This window comes from Medicago sativa, chromosome 2 (genome assembly GCF_051527215.1).
Source record: "Medicago sativa cultivar Bolivia chromosome 2, Bolivia_mono, whole genome shotgun sequence".
Taxonomy (NCBI): Eukaryota; Viridiplantae; Streptophyta; class Magnoliopsida; order Fabales; family Fabaceae; genus Medicago; species Medicago sativa.
In genome coordinates this window covers 77850726-77866784 of record NC_140750.1, presented here as the reverse complement: position 1 = coordinate 77866784, position 16059 = coordinate 77850726, and the positions used below count along the sequence as shown (strand labels likewise).

The 16059-nt window shown below is 34.5% G+C and overlaps 2 protein-coding genes across 2 annotated transcripts; one reads left to right on the top strand and one right to left on the bottom strand.

The window, feature by feature from the left end:
- Window positions 1-1064: 1064 nt before the first annotated feature.
- LOC146951018 (uncharacterized) lies at window positions 1065-2839 on the top strand. The gene has a single exon (XM_085748700.1). The coding sequence runs from the start codon at window positions 1065-1067 to the stop codon at window positions 2640-2642; it is 1578 nt and encodes a 525-aa protein (XP_085604826.1). The 3' UTR covers window positions 2643-2839.
- Window positions 2840-3097: 258 nt separating this feature from the next.
- On the bottom strand, window positions 3098-14938 carry LOC146951017 (xanthine dehydrogenase 1-like). The gene is made up of 14 exons (XM_085746983.1): window positions 14658-14938; window positions 13756-13855; window positions 13539-13647; window positions 11915-13399; window positions 10722-10964; window positions 9588-9902; window positions 8865-9104; window positions 8091-8375; window positions 7758-7979; window positions 6658-6819; window positions 5424-5558; window positions 4537-4773; window positions 3786-3959; window positions 3098-3586 (listed from the first exon to the last, which is right to left on the bottom strand). The coding sequence occupies exons 1-14, from the start codon at window positions 14788-14790 to the stop codon at window positions 3344-3346; spliced, it is 4083 nt and encodes a 1360-aa protein (XP_085603109.1). The 5' UTR covers window positions 14791-14938; the 3' UTR covers window positions 3098-3343.
- Window positions 14939-16059: the final 1121 nt, after the last annotated feature.

Below are 16059 nucleotides of genomic sequence, written 5' to 3'. Positions count from 1 at the left end.
AAAATCAATTAATTTAGTCATTTTCCCAAAACTTGCACAATTTTAAATGTTTTTTTAAGGAAATTTTAAATGTTACATGCTTGTTTTGATGCGATATATATGTCTGTCTTTTATTGATTTTGATGGATGTTTACTCAAGAAATATTGTAATGGAGTGGCTAATTGATCAATATTCTTTAATTTATCGGACTAATTTGTTATTTTATAAATTTGAGTGCAAAATTGAACGACCCTCACAATTTAACTAAAAAACTAACACAAATTTCCATATTCTTGTGTATGTGATCATTCGAATGAGTAAATTATTAAATTGTTATGGTACATTTTTAGACAAAATAATCTCTCCGAGATGGCGTCTATGCAAAGATGTCAAAGATAAATTTAACGTTTAGCTCATACCATCTAACTAGAAAACTTGATAGAATGACTAAAATGACTTACGTGTTACAAATATTTGCCTATTCGTAAAATTTAGACTAAAATGACCTCGCAGTATAATTTGAATCAACAATTTGATCATTTACTTTTACTCTCTTTTGAATTAACCAAATCATTTAGCTAAGAACTAGAAAAAGATAGATAGATTAGAGAGACAACTTTGGCATTTGACTTTGTGATGTTTTATATAATTTAGATTTTCTCCATCATAATCACTGATTCTCTAAAAATAAATGAAAATAACCATAGTTGGCTTTTATGTGGTTTTTCCAAAATTCGATAGAATTTAACAAATGGTTATATTATATCCAGCCATGCTATTACCAACCCTCTTCCTTGACTTTGTTAATTTCTGTTTTATATTGTGAAACTAAAAGAATATGAACTCACTTAGTGGAGAACCAGTACTTTCAAGTCTTCAACTTGAAAATGCTTTCAAGAAAAAGAGTAATGGAGCAGCATACATATAATTTAAAATGTTAAACAAGATTGTTGATGCTTTCACAAATAGATGTTGTAGGCCATAATTGTAAAGAGGGTAACACTATATAAAGGGATGATGCATACTTTAATTTCCAAAGCAAGCACATTCCAAAGACAAGAGTAGCTGCACACATTGATAAAAGATGGGAACTCCACTCATCTATGCAATGGCATTTTGCCTAATTGCAATTAGTATTAGTATCAATGTTGCTGCTTATAAACCATATGAATCCCAGCCAGTCTACTACTCTCCACCACCTCTAAAACATGTAGAATATCCAGAGTCACAAAAAACCCCATATTATTATGCGAAACACCCACACCCCAATCACAAGTTAACTCCATTATATAAACACAAATCTCCACCACCTACGAAGCATGCAGAATATCCACAATCAAAATACACTCCACAGCATTCAAAACATTCACATCTCTATCCTAAATTAACTCCATTATATACTTACAAAACCTCACTACCTCCAAAGTATACAAAACATCCACAAACACAATACACCCCATATCATGCAAAACACTCACACTTCTACCCCAAATTAACTCCATTATATAAACACAAATCTCCACTACCTACAAAACATGTAGAATATCCACAATCAAAGTACATCCCAAAACATGCAAAACATTCACATCCCTATCCAAAATTAACTCCAATATATACATACAAATCCCCACCGCCTCCAAAGTATGCAAAATATCCACAATCACAATACACTCCACATCATGCAAAACACTCACACCTCTACCCCAAATTAACTCCATTATATAAATACAAATCCCCACCACCTCCGAAGTATGCAAAATATCCACAGTCACAATACACCCCACATCATGCAAAACACTCACACCTCTACCCCAAATTAACTCCATTATATACATACAAATCTCCACCACCTCCAAAGCATGCAAAATATCCACAATCACAATACACCCCACATCATGCAAAACACTCACACCTCTACCCCAAATTAGCTCCATTATATACATACAAATCTCCACCACCGCCATCTCCTTCACCACCTCCACCTTATATTTATAAGTCACCACCACCTCCTTCTCCTTCACCTCCTCCGCCATATGTCTACAAATCTCCTCCACCTCCCTCTCCTTCACCACAACCTAAGTATGTCTACAAGTCTCCTCCTCCACCATCTGCATCACTACCCCTTTCTTACATCTACAAGTCCCCACCACCACCATCCCCATCACCACCTCCACCTTATATTTACAAGTCACCACCACCTCCTTCTCCTTCACCTCCTCCACCATATGTCTACAAATCTCCTCCACCTCCCTCTCCTTCACCACCGCCTCCATATGTCTACAAATCTCCTCCGCCACCATCTGCATCACTATCTCTTTCTTATGTCTACAAGTCTCCACCTCCTCCCTCTCCTTCACCTCCACCACCATATGTCTACAAGTCCCCACCACCACCTTCCCCCTCACCACCTCCTCCATATGTTTACAAGTCCCCACCACCGCCTTCCCCCTCACCACCTCCTCCATATGCGTACAAGTCTCCTCCCCCACCATCACCTTCACCGCCTCCTCCATACGTTTACAAGTCTCCACCTCCACCTTCTTCACCTTCTCCACCATATATTCATAAATCACCTTCCCCTTCTCGTCATGTTCGCAAGCATCCGGCTTATCACCTTCCCTACCTCTATAACTCTCCACCACCTCCTCCAAGAGTCTATTGATGCGGCTAAACCAACTTAATTTGTTTCAATATATATTATGCATTACATTATCACTATTTCATTTATATCAGGGTCTACATCAAAGAGCATTGCTATGAATGTAGCCCTATTGTATCATTTTGTTTCATTCTCAATTCAAAAGTTTGTTTTGTTCTAAACATTCTTCGTATTATATTACATATTGGAACTGTTGTTAAGTCTATTCTGCTCATTCGAAAGACTTTTTTTAATTAATAGAATTATTTTTTCCCATAAAAATTTAATCTAATCCAAACAATTCAAGTGGTTCCTTTCATGACTATAAAATAATATCTGCAGGCCTTAAGTTTAAATATAAAATTTATAATGGTAATCTAATCAAGCAATGCTTAAGGTTCATATTCACACATGACAAATCCATTATGCGACAGTTAGTATAAACATGCATTTTTATGGCAGTGGTTACGGAAATGAAATATAGAAATCAAACAGATAATATTACCAGATGAAAGTGTAAGTTCTATTGCTTCGGTGCAGCGCTGCAGTTGCCACATCATGTCTAGGTGTGAGATTTTGGACATTCTCTAGAATTGAGTCCATTATTGGTGCTCTCACGCCCCTATATAACTTATTTTCTATCAAGTGTATGTACATATGATGCTCTCTTTGTAGATTTCACATGTTGATATAGCAAGGAACTTAATAAATGAATAAATATAGTATCAAACACTAAGTTTGGGATGGAAATCTGAGTTAAGAAAAGATGATGTAAATTCGTCTAAACAAGCCATCCGAATTCTCTCAGGAGTTGCTGGACTATCAAGAGGAAACCAGTCGGTGCACCCCGTTTCAACTCTTGCAGCTCTGATGGCATCCTTGATGGCAAAGAATGCAGCTGATGCTAGGAAAAACGGAGGCTCACCAACTGCTTTAGACGAATGGATTGCCTTTACATTTGGATGACCCTGCAAGTTAGATTACACAACAAAAGAAAGTTAATATGTAGCTGCTATCTTCAAGTTCAGTATGCATCACAGATAGCCAAATAACCAAAATGTGAGTCGGATACTATTATGCCTTGGATTACACCTATGACTCCACTGTCTCATCAGGTGACATAGCTCAAGAAAAGAACTGAAACATGTTCAGGGTTCAGGAACATACCTTCAAAAGCGAGACATTAAATTTCAAGGGAACATCATTTATAGAAGGAATTTTATAAGCTCCAGGTCCACAAGTGTTAAGCCACCCAGAGGGGATCCATTTATGTGCTCTATCTCCCCATTTAAGCTCTTCTAAAGCAACCCAACCCAAACCTTGAATAAAAGCTCCTTCGATCTGTGAACATATTTAGCAATAAATTAAATATGAATGTATCATGCACAAATATATTAAAAAACTATTTCCAAAAATGGGGAGGAAAAATAAAGGTAGGAAGTTGTAATTCAGAGGATATTTTTGAGAGTTTTAAATATTCTACAACCAGAAAAACATCTTTCATCTTTTACAGAAAAAGTTCATATAACGAGAATCCAGAACCAAACATCCCACATTCAGCAATAAAGAATTCCAGGAGAACAGCTTTTGAATATTTTTACAATTCTCTCAAAGTGAAGATAATTTCATACAAACAAACATTATGTTATCCTGATCAAATAAAGTCTTACAATCAATTATAAAGTCAACACAGGCAATTTGTTGAAAAAACGATTAACACAAATATAAAATTATTGACGAAAGCTAAAATTTATTCACTATATAAAATATAAGTAAACTATTTTTTGTTTTTTTCATTCAAAATCCTCATTTTGATTAGTGAAATTCCTATCCTCTCTTGATTCTCCATCTTTAATAAATTCCTTCCTTATTCGGAAATCAATAAAAAGAATAATGTACAATTGTAAAAGAAAAGCACCTGGCCAACATCAATCGCTGGGTTCAGAGAATAACCAAGATCTAAAATTATGTTTGCCGCCCTAGTGTGAAAATCTCCAGTCAAGGTGTCAATTTCAACCTCGGCAAATGCAGCCCCGTAAGTGAAATAGCTAAAAGGACTTCCTTTACCCGTGATCCAATCAAAATTAATATCAGGTGTGATATAAAATCCATGGGCAGAAAGGTCTATTCTCTCCATATAGCATGCATTAACTAGCTGAAAACAACAAAAGCATAACCAAACATGTTCAGTAGTTTTCAAACACAGGGCACTTCATAACAGCAGATACAATCACAAAAGCTACCTGTAATTAGAACTTGTTGACAAACCTATACAACATATACCTTTTGTAGGGATACCCCACTTCAGAGGGGAAAATAAGGAGTTAACCGCTAACTGGAAAATCAATGGTCAAAGTTTAAACAACAATGTAATTTGTTATACATGTACACGGCTGTAATTCCTCGTTTTCACCTTTAAAGTGAATTTGGAGAATCCAAATCCTATCAATAAGATTCTGATATAGTACATGTAATTTCTTACACAAGCCTTGAACTACTGTAATCGTATGTATTTTTTTATTCTTAATGAAACCGAATATATTCATACGAAAAATATATATTTTTTGAACAAATCAAATAGGAAAAATATATATAATATCTAGTAAATGTTATTTTCGAAGAACTTCGAATATTCTCAATACTTTCTTGATTTCCTCTCAACTTGCCAACTCTCAGCATGTGTATAAAATTTATAATAAAAAAAGAAACTTCAGTGGTACAATTAATTAATTTGGTTTTCTAGTCATTTATTATGAGAGGATCACTTCATAGACTGAGAAACAAAAACTGCAAATACAAGCATACCTCAGCAAACGAGTTGAAGTTATGTCGAGAAGTAATAGGTTCCATGCGTGCCTTTATTTGCTCACATGCATCTAAAACTGCCGCTCCATACATATCAGAACTTGCAGAAGCTGCTGTTGGAGAAGAATTAGGAACCTAATTACAGCAAGCACGAAGAAATGAAAACAACTTAGCATCGGAAAGAATAGGCACAGATCCAATAAAGAGGAAAGGGACGAAAAAGAAAAGGGTAATCCGGTAAAACAGAGAAGCACTGCATGATACTATATCCCAATTTCAAAATATAATCAGCAAGGTTGCAAAAAACCAACTATCATTTTTATCTTGTCTTGGAAGCTTTAGTTATTTTATGAAATTACTTTGGAGATTCGTTGAAGTTTTATATGAAAAGATATTATGCCTGTGTTGCTTTTCTATTAAAATAACAATGGGAAGGAGAGAAGGAAATAATATATTACCACCATTTACCTGATATTATTGGCAGACTCTAATTTCCAAAAAAAAAAATAACACAACACACACACACACACACTGTGTTTCAACCATGTTGTAAGGAAATCTTGTGTATATCATTTGTCATAGACATTAAGCCCCGTTTGGATACAAAACTTATTTAAGTTCTTATAGCATAATAGTTTATACTCTATAACATGAGAGCTTATGTCGTAAGTGTTTCATTGAGTAAACTAATTGTGTTTTGATATGTACATTGAAAAGTACTTACAAAAATTGAAGCGTTTAGATGTGTTACTACTAATACTAATAAGATGTTATAATTTTTTAAAATTAAATGATTGAAGAGTCAAACCATAACTAAAATTATACTAATAATTTATAAAATACCATAATATATCACGACATTATTTTAAAAATTTACCAATCTCCACAATGCAAAATTATTATTTAGACATTAAATTTTAAAAATCAAACTAGTGTCGTATATATTATAATAATCTAATATACAAGTGTATTCAAAATGAAATAATTAAGTGACGATTTTTTTTACAATAATAATTAAGTGAAGACTAATACATGTGTTTGTAAATATATCATATATGTATGTCACATGCTTATGTCAGTAGATAAGCACAAGTAAGCAAACAATAAGCCAATTCAAATGGACCCTAAATAGATTAAACCCTATTAAAATTTATGAATGTTTATGAAGAGAAGAGAGCCGTTCGTACATAATTTTCACAAGTTCTTGATATCTTTTAAAAGAGTAACTTAATACCTTGTCAGTACTTGTTTCTGATATAAACACAGAACTAAGGGGGATATTGAAAGCTGATGCTGCGATCTGAGCAACTTTCGTATGTAAACCTTGCCCCATTTCCACACCCCCATGGGTAACTAAGACAGTTCCATCTGTATAAACATTAACCAGAGCACCTGCCTACAGTTGTTGAGAAAATATGCAAGCATGATGTTATCTCTATTCTAATAATGCAATTATTTCATAACTAAGAAAATAGGAATATGAAACAGAAATGAAATCTTCAATGAAAAGCACCTCAAAAATATCAAGCACAATTAGGAAGTAATGTCGATCAATACCGTGAAAATATCAACCACTCAAATGAATTTTTGAAACAATAGACTATATATGTGGCATTTAACCCATCAAGCTCTTTCAATTTTTTTATTTACAAGTTATTTCTTGCTTTCCATTCTATGTTGTTTTAACACAGATTTTATTGTATTTAGTCACATTACTAGCATCGTGGGGTTTTTATTAACGGTTGAGCTTAGTAATATACAACTAATCTAGCATATAAAACCCTTACTCTTAAGATGATAGACTCAGCCGCATATGTTATAATTTAAAATTTGAAGTGATGTATAACCCGCAACCCACATTTTCTGCTTCATACTACAAATTCCCTACCCTTGATCACAATTCTTAATCTTTGTTTACTTTCTTAGCATCAAGAGAGGTTTAATAAAGTTTATTGGTGCTTAGAGGAATAATAAACTTGAATCCTTCACTAAATGGTAATGTGTTAGCCTATTTAACAGGTAAAGTGCTCAAGAGTTCAAATGAAATGCTTTTCCTGGGAAAGCTTAATCACCAATAGTATACAAGTGAACACGGAAAAGTTTTAAAATTCAAATAAAAAAAATTGAAACCAAATTAGGAGACATCTTTAACAGATAAATAACCTCTGAACCTATCCCTTGCAGAAGCTATCCAATCTTATGCCAGAAAATTGTTTCCACAACAACATATAAAACAAACTTGACAAGCTTCCTTCTAATCATCCATGAATTTCCTAGAATTTCATGTAAGATCACTTCTTCTTTTTTCAAAACATGATGGAAGTCAGAATTTACCTGGTTCATAAACTTCGTTGTAAAGGATATACCAAACTTAGTAGGAACCATAGCAATGCCACGCTTCCTCCAGCGGTTGTGAGCATTGAATTTGTCAACTTCTTCGCGTGTCTTCACAAAGTCACAGGATAACTTCAGTTCATTCCATAGCTGGGTTAGAGGGCAGTGCTCAAGTATCTGGCCATAATGCAAAATGGATCCTTCACCTTGAAAATTAATTTCCTGAAAGGAAACTTAGTTTAGGAAGATTCACAAGAAAATCCAACATCAAGTAGGATGACAGTACAATTTCATAACTCCAAATTGACAATAATCCAAAATTTTATATCTTACCTTTATCACTTCTGGGCTCATATCGAGTTCCACAGCAATCCTCTGAATCCAGTTTTCAGTAATAAGCATGCCTTGAGGGCCACCAAATCCACGAAAAGCGGTATTGCTAGGAAAATTAGTGAAGCAAACCCTTCCCATTATCCTCACATTTGGTATTTCATACACATTATCTGAATGAAACATAGCACGTTCAAGGATAGCAAGTGACAAATCCAGTGAATTTCCAGCGTTGTTATAAATTTCAAGATCCAGTGCAAGCACCTTCCCTTCATTTGTAAATCCAACCTGAATCAAATAATACCTCTAATTAATTACCCAACCACATCAAAAATGAAGAAACCAATGCTAATACTGCACCCGAAGTCTCAAACAATGGACAGAAACATTGGGATGAAAGAAACCAAGGGTGAGAGAAACAAAACAAGGCTGACCGTTTCTCCTGTGTCAAATTCTTTTTTTTACAGCATTTCAATACTAAATAGTGGGATAAATCTTGGTTGTTGTTGTAAGAAAGCAAAACAAGGGCCAATGGGCATCAAAATGAGAAAAAGTAGGGTGCTCAACAGTATATTATATGCCACCATTTCAAGCATCACTCAGAAATATCAAGATATTGTCAAATTCGTATATTTCTGGCACAAACAGAATGAATCAGTAGCTCTTAGACCTAGATGACATTTAAATGAAAATAATTCACAGGATTTAGTTTTACACTAAATATTGATGTGGGATGAAATAGACAAATAAAATCTATTTATGTAAAGAAAGAAATACCTTATACTTCCCTAAAAAACTATGGCGTTGCCCAGTTATCATCATGTCTACATCTCGATCCAGTATGATTTTCACTGGTCTATTTAACAGATATGCTGGAACTGAAACTGCAGCAGCAATAAAAGCTGATCTTGTCTCCTTTCCCCCAAATCCACCACCAATTCGCTTTGTTTTGCAAACTACCTTTGACATGGGAAGACCAAGAACATGAGAAACATATTTCTGGTGCTTCTGAGGGGCCTGCAATAACACAATGGTATTATCACAATGCAGTTATTTCTTCCAAGCCAGAACATGTCAAGTTGTTTAGTTTGAGAATCCTTTTCAATGGAATTGTCATCATAAAATACAATTTGAAATGTCCCTATTACCACCACCTTATAAGATGGTTTTTTCAAAGGAAAATTCCATTTCCACTTAGGGTTGGACAGCATAAAAAAACATAGTAGCAAAGAAATATTAACTATGCCAAAGACAAAGCTGGCATAATGGTTCTGTAACATTGTCCATTGTTATTTGTTAATTCTTGAACATCGTTATACTGATCTGCAGTTCTTGACACTTAATTATACAAAAACAAATAAGTGGTTGAGTAATACTTGGCTGAAATTTCCATAATGCAATCGATACAATGAAACAAGCAAAAGATTTCAGAAACTGCAATTTCCAAAAGATACATAAAATATAAATTGTAGGCATTCACTACAAAATTGTGTAACTTACTTGAGTAGATGATATCATATGAACTTCGTTTCCACCATCCACTGTCCATACCAAACTGCCATGTGGCTCCAGATAAAAGTGTTCCTGACCTCCTATCTGAACTTCCCCCTCAATTATTCTGTCACACTTGCCAGACTGAAAACAGTGATCAACATCACCTTTTCTCATGTGCTTTTCTGTGTTGGGATGAAAACTTCTAGCATTGATGGCGTCCTGTATTGACAAGATAGCAGGGAGCTCTTCATACTCAATGTGAACTTTTCTTGCTGCTGTCTTTGCATTTTCATGAGTATCAGCCACAACAACCCCTATTACCTGGAAAATACATGTAAAACCAATCAACTAATAATGGCAAAAGGCATGCAAGACTATATATTCCACAATAATTCATAACCAACACTTTATAGGTCATCCACCAAATTCAACTTCAAGATTTGTTCATAAATATGCCGAAAGTGAAAGATAGTTGATAGTACAAGGCTAAGTGGGCATTCAGAGTGATTGAGAACAGGTACACGCGGTGAATTGGGAAAATCATCATGATACTATATGAGATCTGGAACTACAATTTATTGTATTATGAGTTGATAAGATCGTTGTAGAATATTCTAGAGGCTCCAACTCGGTTCAGCAACCCGATTTTATTACAGTATGCTTGTGTGAAAAAAATTGCAGGCAAGGATTACAGGGTACAATAGAGAATAATGAAAAGTGTGAGAATAAAAGTCAATGCATGAAGAGACGTGAGTCTTGAATAAGGAGAAGTAGAACATACTAGTCTTCTTTACATATGCGAATTATAAAACTGTAATACGTAGATCGTAAAGTGTTGTATACCAAAATAATACAAGTCTCCTCACTAGCTATAGTATGCACTACAAGTCTAATTCATGCATGTGCACAATATATATTTACATCTAATGCATTGCATATCATAATTTTCTTCTGTTTTGCAAGTGACTTTGAAGATCTTCATTTCATAACATGACACCGTCAGTTAAGAACGGGCACAAACTGCAAATGCCACACAAAGGAAGCAGGACAACTCCATTCCCTTTAAGCTCAAAATTATATAAAAAAAAATAAAAAAAAAAAACAGATCATAACTGAGAGAATATTCAGTAAGCTGGATACCTGACCCACGCAGGTGACATATTCTACGGCAAAAAGCTCCTCATCAGCAACAACTGCTCCAATCATATTATCACCTGGTATATCTTTGGCTAGAAACAAGCCCACAAATCCAGGTGAAGACCTGGCCACTGAATCATCAATTGAAAGTATTCGGGCATGGGGTTTTCTACTCAAAACTAAGGCAGCATGCAAGCCATTTGGAGGCATTGGTGTGTCATCAGCATATAATGCTTCTCCTGTAACCTGAACGTAAGTTTTAAGAATCATGAAGCCAACATTTTACTAAATAGAGAAAGACATAATTTTCTAAAGAGACAATGCAAGCCAAACATAACAGAAAGATAGAGAATAACAATTAAAAACATTGTAGAGAGAAAGAGGAGGTAACAAAGGATGCAAGCAATCAATATATACAACAAGAAACAAATCTACGAAAGACTCAATTAATATATCATGTGTTCCTTCTGAACATTGGCTAGTAAATGTACTAGTTAAAAGTTAAGACCTTTTGCACGGAGCGATTTTATCAGCTTCTTGCAAGCCGGGAATGTTGAACATCCATTCACCAGCTTGAGATGGTATGTTGTAAATATGTAAATAACACTATTTTAGGATAGAGTATTTCACTCTTTCCTTTTTCTATTTTCTGAAAGCATCTTTAGGATAGCCTATAATTATTAGGATATTTCATTTCCTGTTGCTTGATTATCGTGTGTCTAAATAACAGTCTTTATGCTTGTACTCAAATATAATCAAATAATATTCACATTTCATTCTCTCTCTCTAGTCTTAATAAAAAACATGTATGTCTGTTATTGAATGACCCTCAAAGGCATCAATGTCAGTAACATGCCTTGATGCAAGAATGTTATTAGGAAAAAGCAGATATAGCCAACATTGAGGACTTGAGGTTAAAATTTTCGTTTCATTAGTGGGAACAATAGACAATACAGGATTCATTGGGATGCATCTCATGTTTAACATCTGACTTTTTACAGTTAGAAATTCCGCAACAGAGATAAGTATAATGATCTAGTCCTTCACAATGTCATATTTTTTAAAGTTAAACAACAAGAGAAGCAGTAGAAAAGAAGATACAAGCATGCTTGAGTGCGTAGAACACTAACAAATCTATAGATGAATGCATAATTGTTAAATTTGCGACATGAGTTTACATTATAAGCTCAACGAACCTGAAGTCTTGAAGATTGATGAACCTCGGGAGAACCAACAGATGTCCCGTGCTTCATAATTTCATAGTCCTGAGACCCTGTAGCTGGTGGCCGGTGGACCGAGTGCACTGCAGATAGATGGGATATTGGTATAGACTCTTTGATGCCATCCATTTGATGAGACACCCATAGAAAAAATTTAAAAAAGAAACTCAGAGTCAAAGATTTCCGGAACTCTACCATTCCACCAGGAGCATCTTCCTTAAGTATTATATCCTTTTGCAGAATTTTCAATGCATTTTGCAACATGACTTGGTCCCAAATCTTTCCAATGAGAAATTCCTTAGTTTTTATGGCAGAAAGTGAACATGGTGCTACCCCACCATAAACAAGTGATGCATCAGCAACAACCCAGTTTTCGCTGTGTTCCTTAAGATGAACACGAATACCCGCATTTACAATTGCAATATCATCATCCCTTCTATGGGACTGTTTAAATTCTTTTACAAACTCAAAGGTCCTATTCCATGGCAAGAATACTGACAGAAGAATTTCATCAGATGCCAAATCCACCTTGCGATAACCCAGGAAGAAATTTTCTGCTAGTACTGTCTTGATGTTCCCTTTTGTGTCAATAATTCGAAACTTTGCTCTGGCTGCCATCCAGAGAGGATTCAAGTCTGATATTGGGCTGGCAGTACATATATTTCCACCAATTGATGAAACGTTTCTTATCTGTGATCCAGCAAACCATTTTAGTTGCTCAATAAAGGCTTTACAAGATGAAGTTTCATGAGCAGCTCGCTCAGTCACAACCTTCCTGAAAAAATTCAAGAGAATGGATAATCTCACTGCAGCACCTATCTCTATGCCATCATCCGTTGCTTCCAAAACGTTTAGTTCTGGCACATGCATTACAGAAACCAGAACTTGATATTGTATTCTCTTCAATCTCATCTCAATTCCTACCTCAGTATTACCAACTAACAACTTCGCATCAGGATATTTGGCTTTTAAATCCAATACGTTGTTAAGTGTTAAAGGCCGATACCACATTAGCCCTCCAAATCCAGTCAAATTTAAGAAGGTTGGTTTCCTTAACAACAGCTCAGGAGGAAAAATGAGCTCCTTTTCTGTATATTTGGTCCCGTCTACTTCATTATAGGAAGTAGGTTTATGTCTATCAACACTTTCTACACACTTATCATTTACACTGTCTAAGTTGCATGAACAGGGTTTCCCGGTTGATGGGCAAACAGACTGGCCTTCTTGAAGGCTCATTGAAGAAACGCCAGTATATAACATGTTATTAGTTTTGGCAAAGACCCGGAATGCATCCAGTATTGCTCTGTAACCCGTGCATCGGCATAAATTTCCAGCAAGGCATTCTTCAATTTGTTCTTCACTAGGCGGTGTTTGACTTGACCGCAATAACGCATACATGGACATGACAAAACCAGGTGTACAAAATCCACATTGTGAACCGTGAGTACGAGCCAGAGATTCCTGGAAAGGATGTCACACTAATAAGTACAAAGTATTGATGGATAAATATCAATTCAAAATAACACAAAAGATAATAACCAAAGCCAATAAATAATAGAGTACATCATAAACAATAATAAAGTACATCATAAACAATCACCTGGATAGGGTGCAATCCAAGCCTGCAGCTTCCAAGTCCCTCGACTGTAATCACATGCATCCCTTCAACAGAATACAGAGGTGCTAAGCAAGCATTGATAGCATAGTGTCTGAAAGAATATTTTCAAACTAAAATCGTAAGCCTTCTTATGTTAGGATACAAGAACGAAACATTTCCAAAGTAGTAGGAGCGCACAGTATGAGAAAGAAAAACTCACAAGGTTTTCCTCAAATTGGTATCATAATGAGAAACCATAACAGTACAAGCTCCACAACCACCTTCACCGCAGCCTAGTTTAGTCCCTGTCAGACCTATATCTTTTATACCAAAGAGAGTGGAAAACTATAATCAGTTTAGCTTCACAAAGGAAAACATTTAAATTGACAAACCAAAATTAAGTACATATGAAAAAACAAAATTTCAATTTAATCATGAAGTGCTTATGTAGGGTTCGTGATCAACCAAACCACAACTCAAATTAGTTCAAGACTCAGCATCGACAATTAACTTGCTGAAATTGGTTCATGAACCAAATGACTTTAACTTAAGCTAAAAATTGGTCTTACTAAGCACTTACGGCATAAGTGCTAATGTATCAATTATTTCTATAACAATATAAAATAATGATAATTTGTCGTCTTACTAACTATGAACTGTTTTAATTAGCTAGCTTATAAAAATAAGCTGAAAATAGCTTATGGACATAGTCCTGTTTGGATAAACAACTAACTTTGCAGCTCATATCACAAGCGCTTATCATATAATTGCTTATAAATATGCTATTTCTATTACACACAATAAAATAAAGCAAAATTGTTTCCGCATAAGCCATAAGCTATTTTCATAAACTATCTTGAACTTATGGAAAAATGTTGAAATCAACATATGAACGTGTAATAAGTTCTCCTAAACAGTCTCACAAGTGGTTATATCAGATAAACTCGTATAAGTCAATTCAGACGGACTAATTATAAGTTGTTTTTATAAGCTCTCCCAAACGTTCTCACAAGTAGTAAGTGTCGTAAGTGCTTGTATTATTAGTAGATAATCTCAAATACGTTAAGTCAAACACCTTAAATAAATAAGCAGAAAATTGAGTATAATAATAATAATATATACCTCTGAGATATTCAAGTAGAGTGAAATGAGCTAAGTCATGAGGCAAAACTCTACGAATTCCGTTAACGTATAATATTGGAGAATCGTTCTTCAAATCGCGCTCAACCGAATCCATCTTCTTCAATGATCCCATTTTTTCAGAGAACGCAAATTCAATTCAACGAAACAAAACCTTCTATTATTACAAAAAAGAATTATTGTGATTTGTGGGGATAAAGTTTCTTTTTTTAGAGTAATGAATTAGTTACGATATTTTCCGATGAAGACGAAACAAGCCAACTAGGAAAGAATCTTGAAACTCCTACTTTATTTAATCCAACTCTCTAGTCAGAGCTGTCTCAAACTCATCTATTCGATCTCAAAGATATCATAAACTAATACTTCACGTGAAAATCATTTTATATATATACTCAAATCCAATCATAACTCTTTAAATAAAGGGCGGTTGGTTAGTTATGTGTAACCAAATAAAAGTGACTAGATTAAAAGGCCGTTAGTACTACATAAGAACAGTAAAGACATCCATTTTTAGTATTTAAATGGATATCCCATGTATACATATCACTTACGGGTCTTGTTAATCAATGCCCCGGGACTGGTTAAGGAAGCAAATATAATACTCCCTCCGTTTCAAAATGAGTGTCGTTTTAGCTAAAAAAATTTGTTTCAAAATGAGTGTCGCTTTCATTTTCCAATGCAATAATAACTTTTTATTTTCAATTGTACCCTCCAATTAATACTCTGCACACTACTTCCAAAGTATTACTTTTAAAACTAACCAATAGTTAATAAGGATAATTTGGTAAAATAACCATTCTCTTTCTCTTAATCATTGCATTTCTTAATATGTGTGTAAACACCTAAAACGACACTCATTTTGAAACGGAGGGAGTAATATTTGTTTTGAAAACTGTGTAATCAATGCATTAAAAGATTAAAAAGTGTCTTTTTTGACTTTCACTTTCTTCTTTTAATTTCCTTAACCAATGCCCCGGAGCACTCGTTAACATTTTCCATCACTTATTTATAATTTTTTAATAATAATACCTAATAAAAACTCAATCCTCCAACCTATTAATAATAATACCTAATAAAAACTCAATCCTCCAACCTAGCATCTCACACAATTTTTTTAAATGGGACACACTAATCAACTATCAACAATTTTATATCATTACATATCAAATTTTTAATATTAAAAATGTGTGGGTCCCACTTTTTTTAAATGGGACACACTAATCAACTATCAACAATTTTATATCATTACATATCAAATTTTTAATATTAAAAATGTGTGGATCCCACTTAAGAATGGGGTCTTAAGTGAGACTCGGGTCTTGTAAGACCCCAACAAAGTTCATCCTCAATTGAGGTACCGGATCTTAAAAGGTTAAGACTCTCC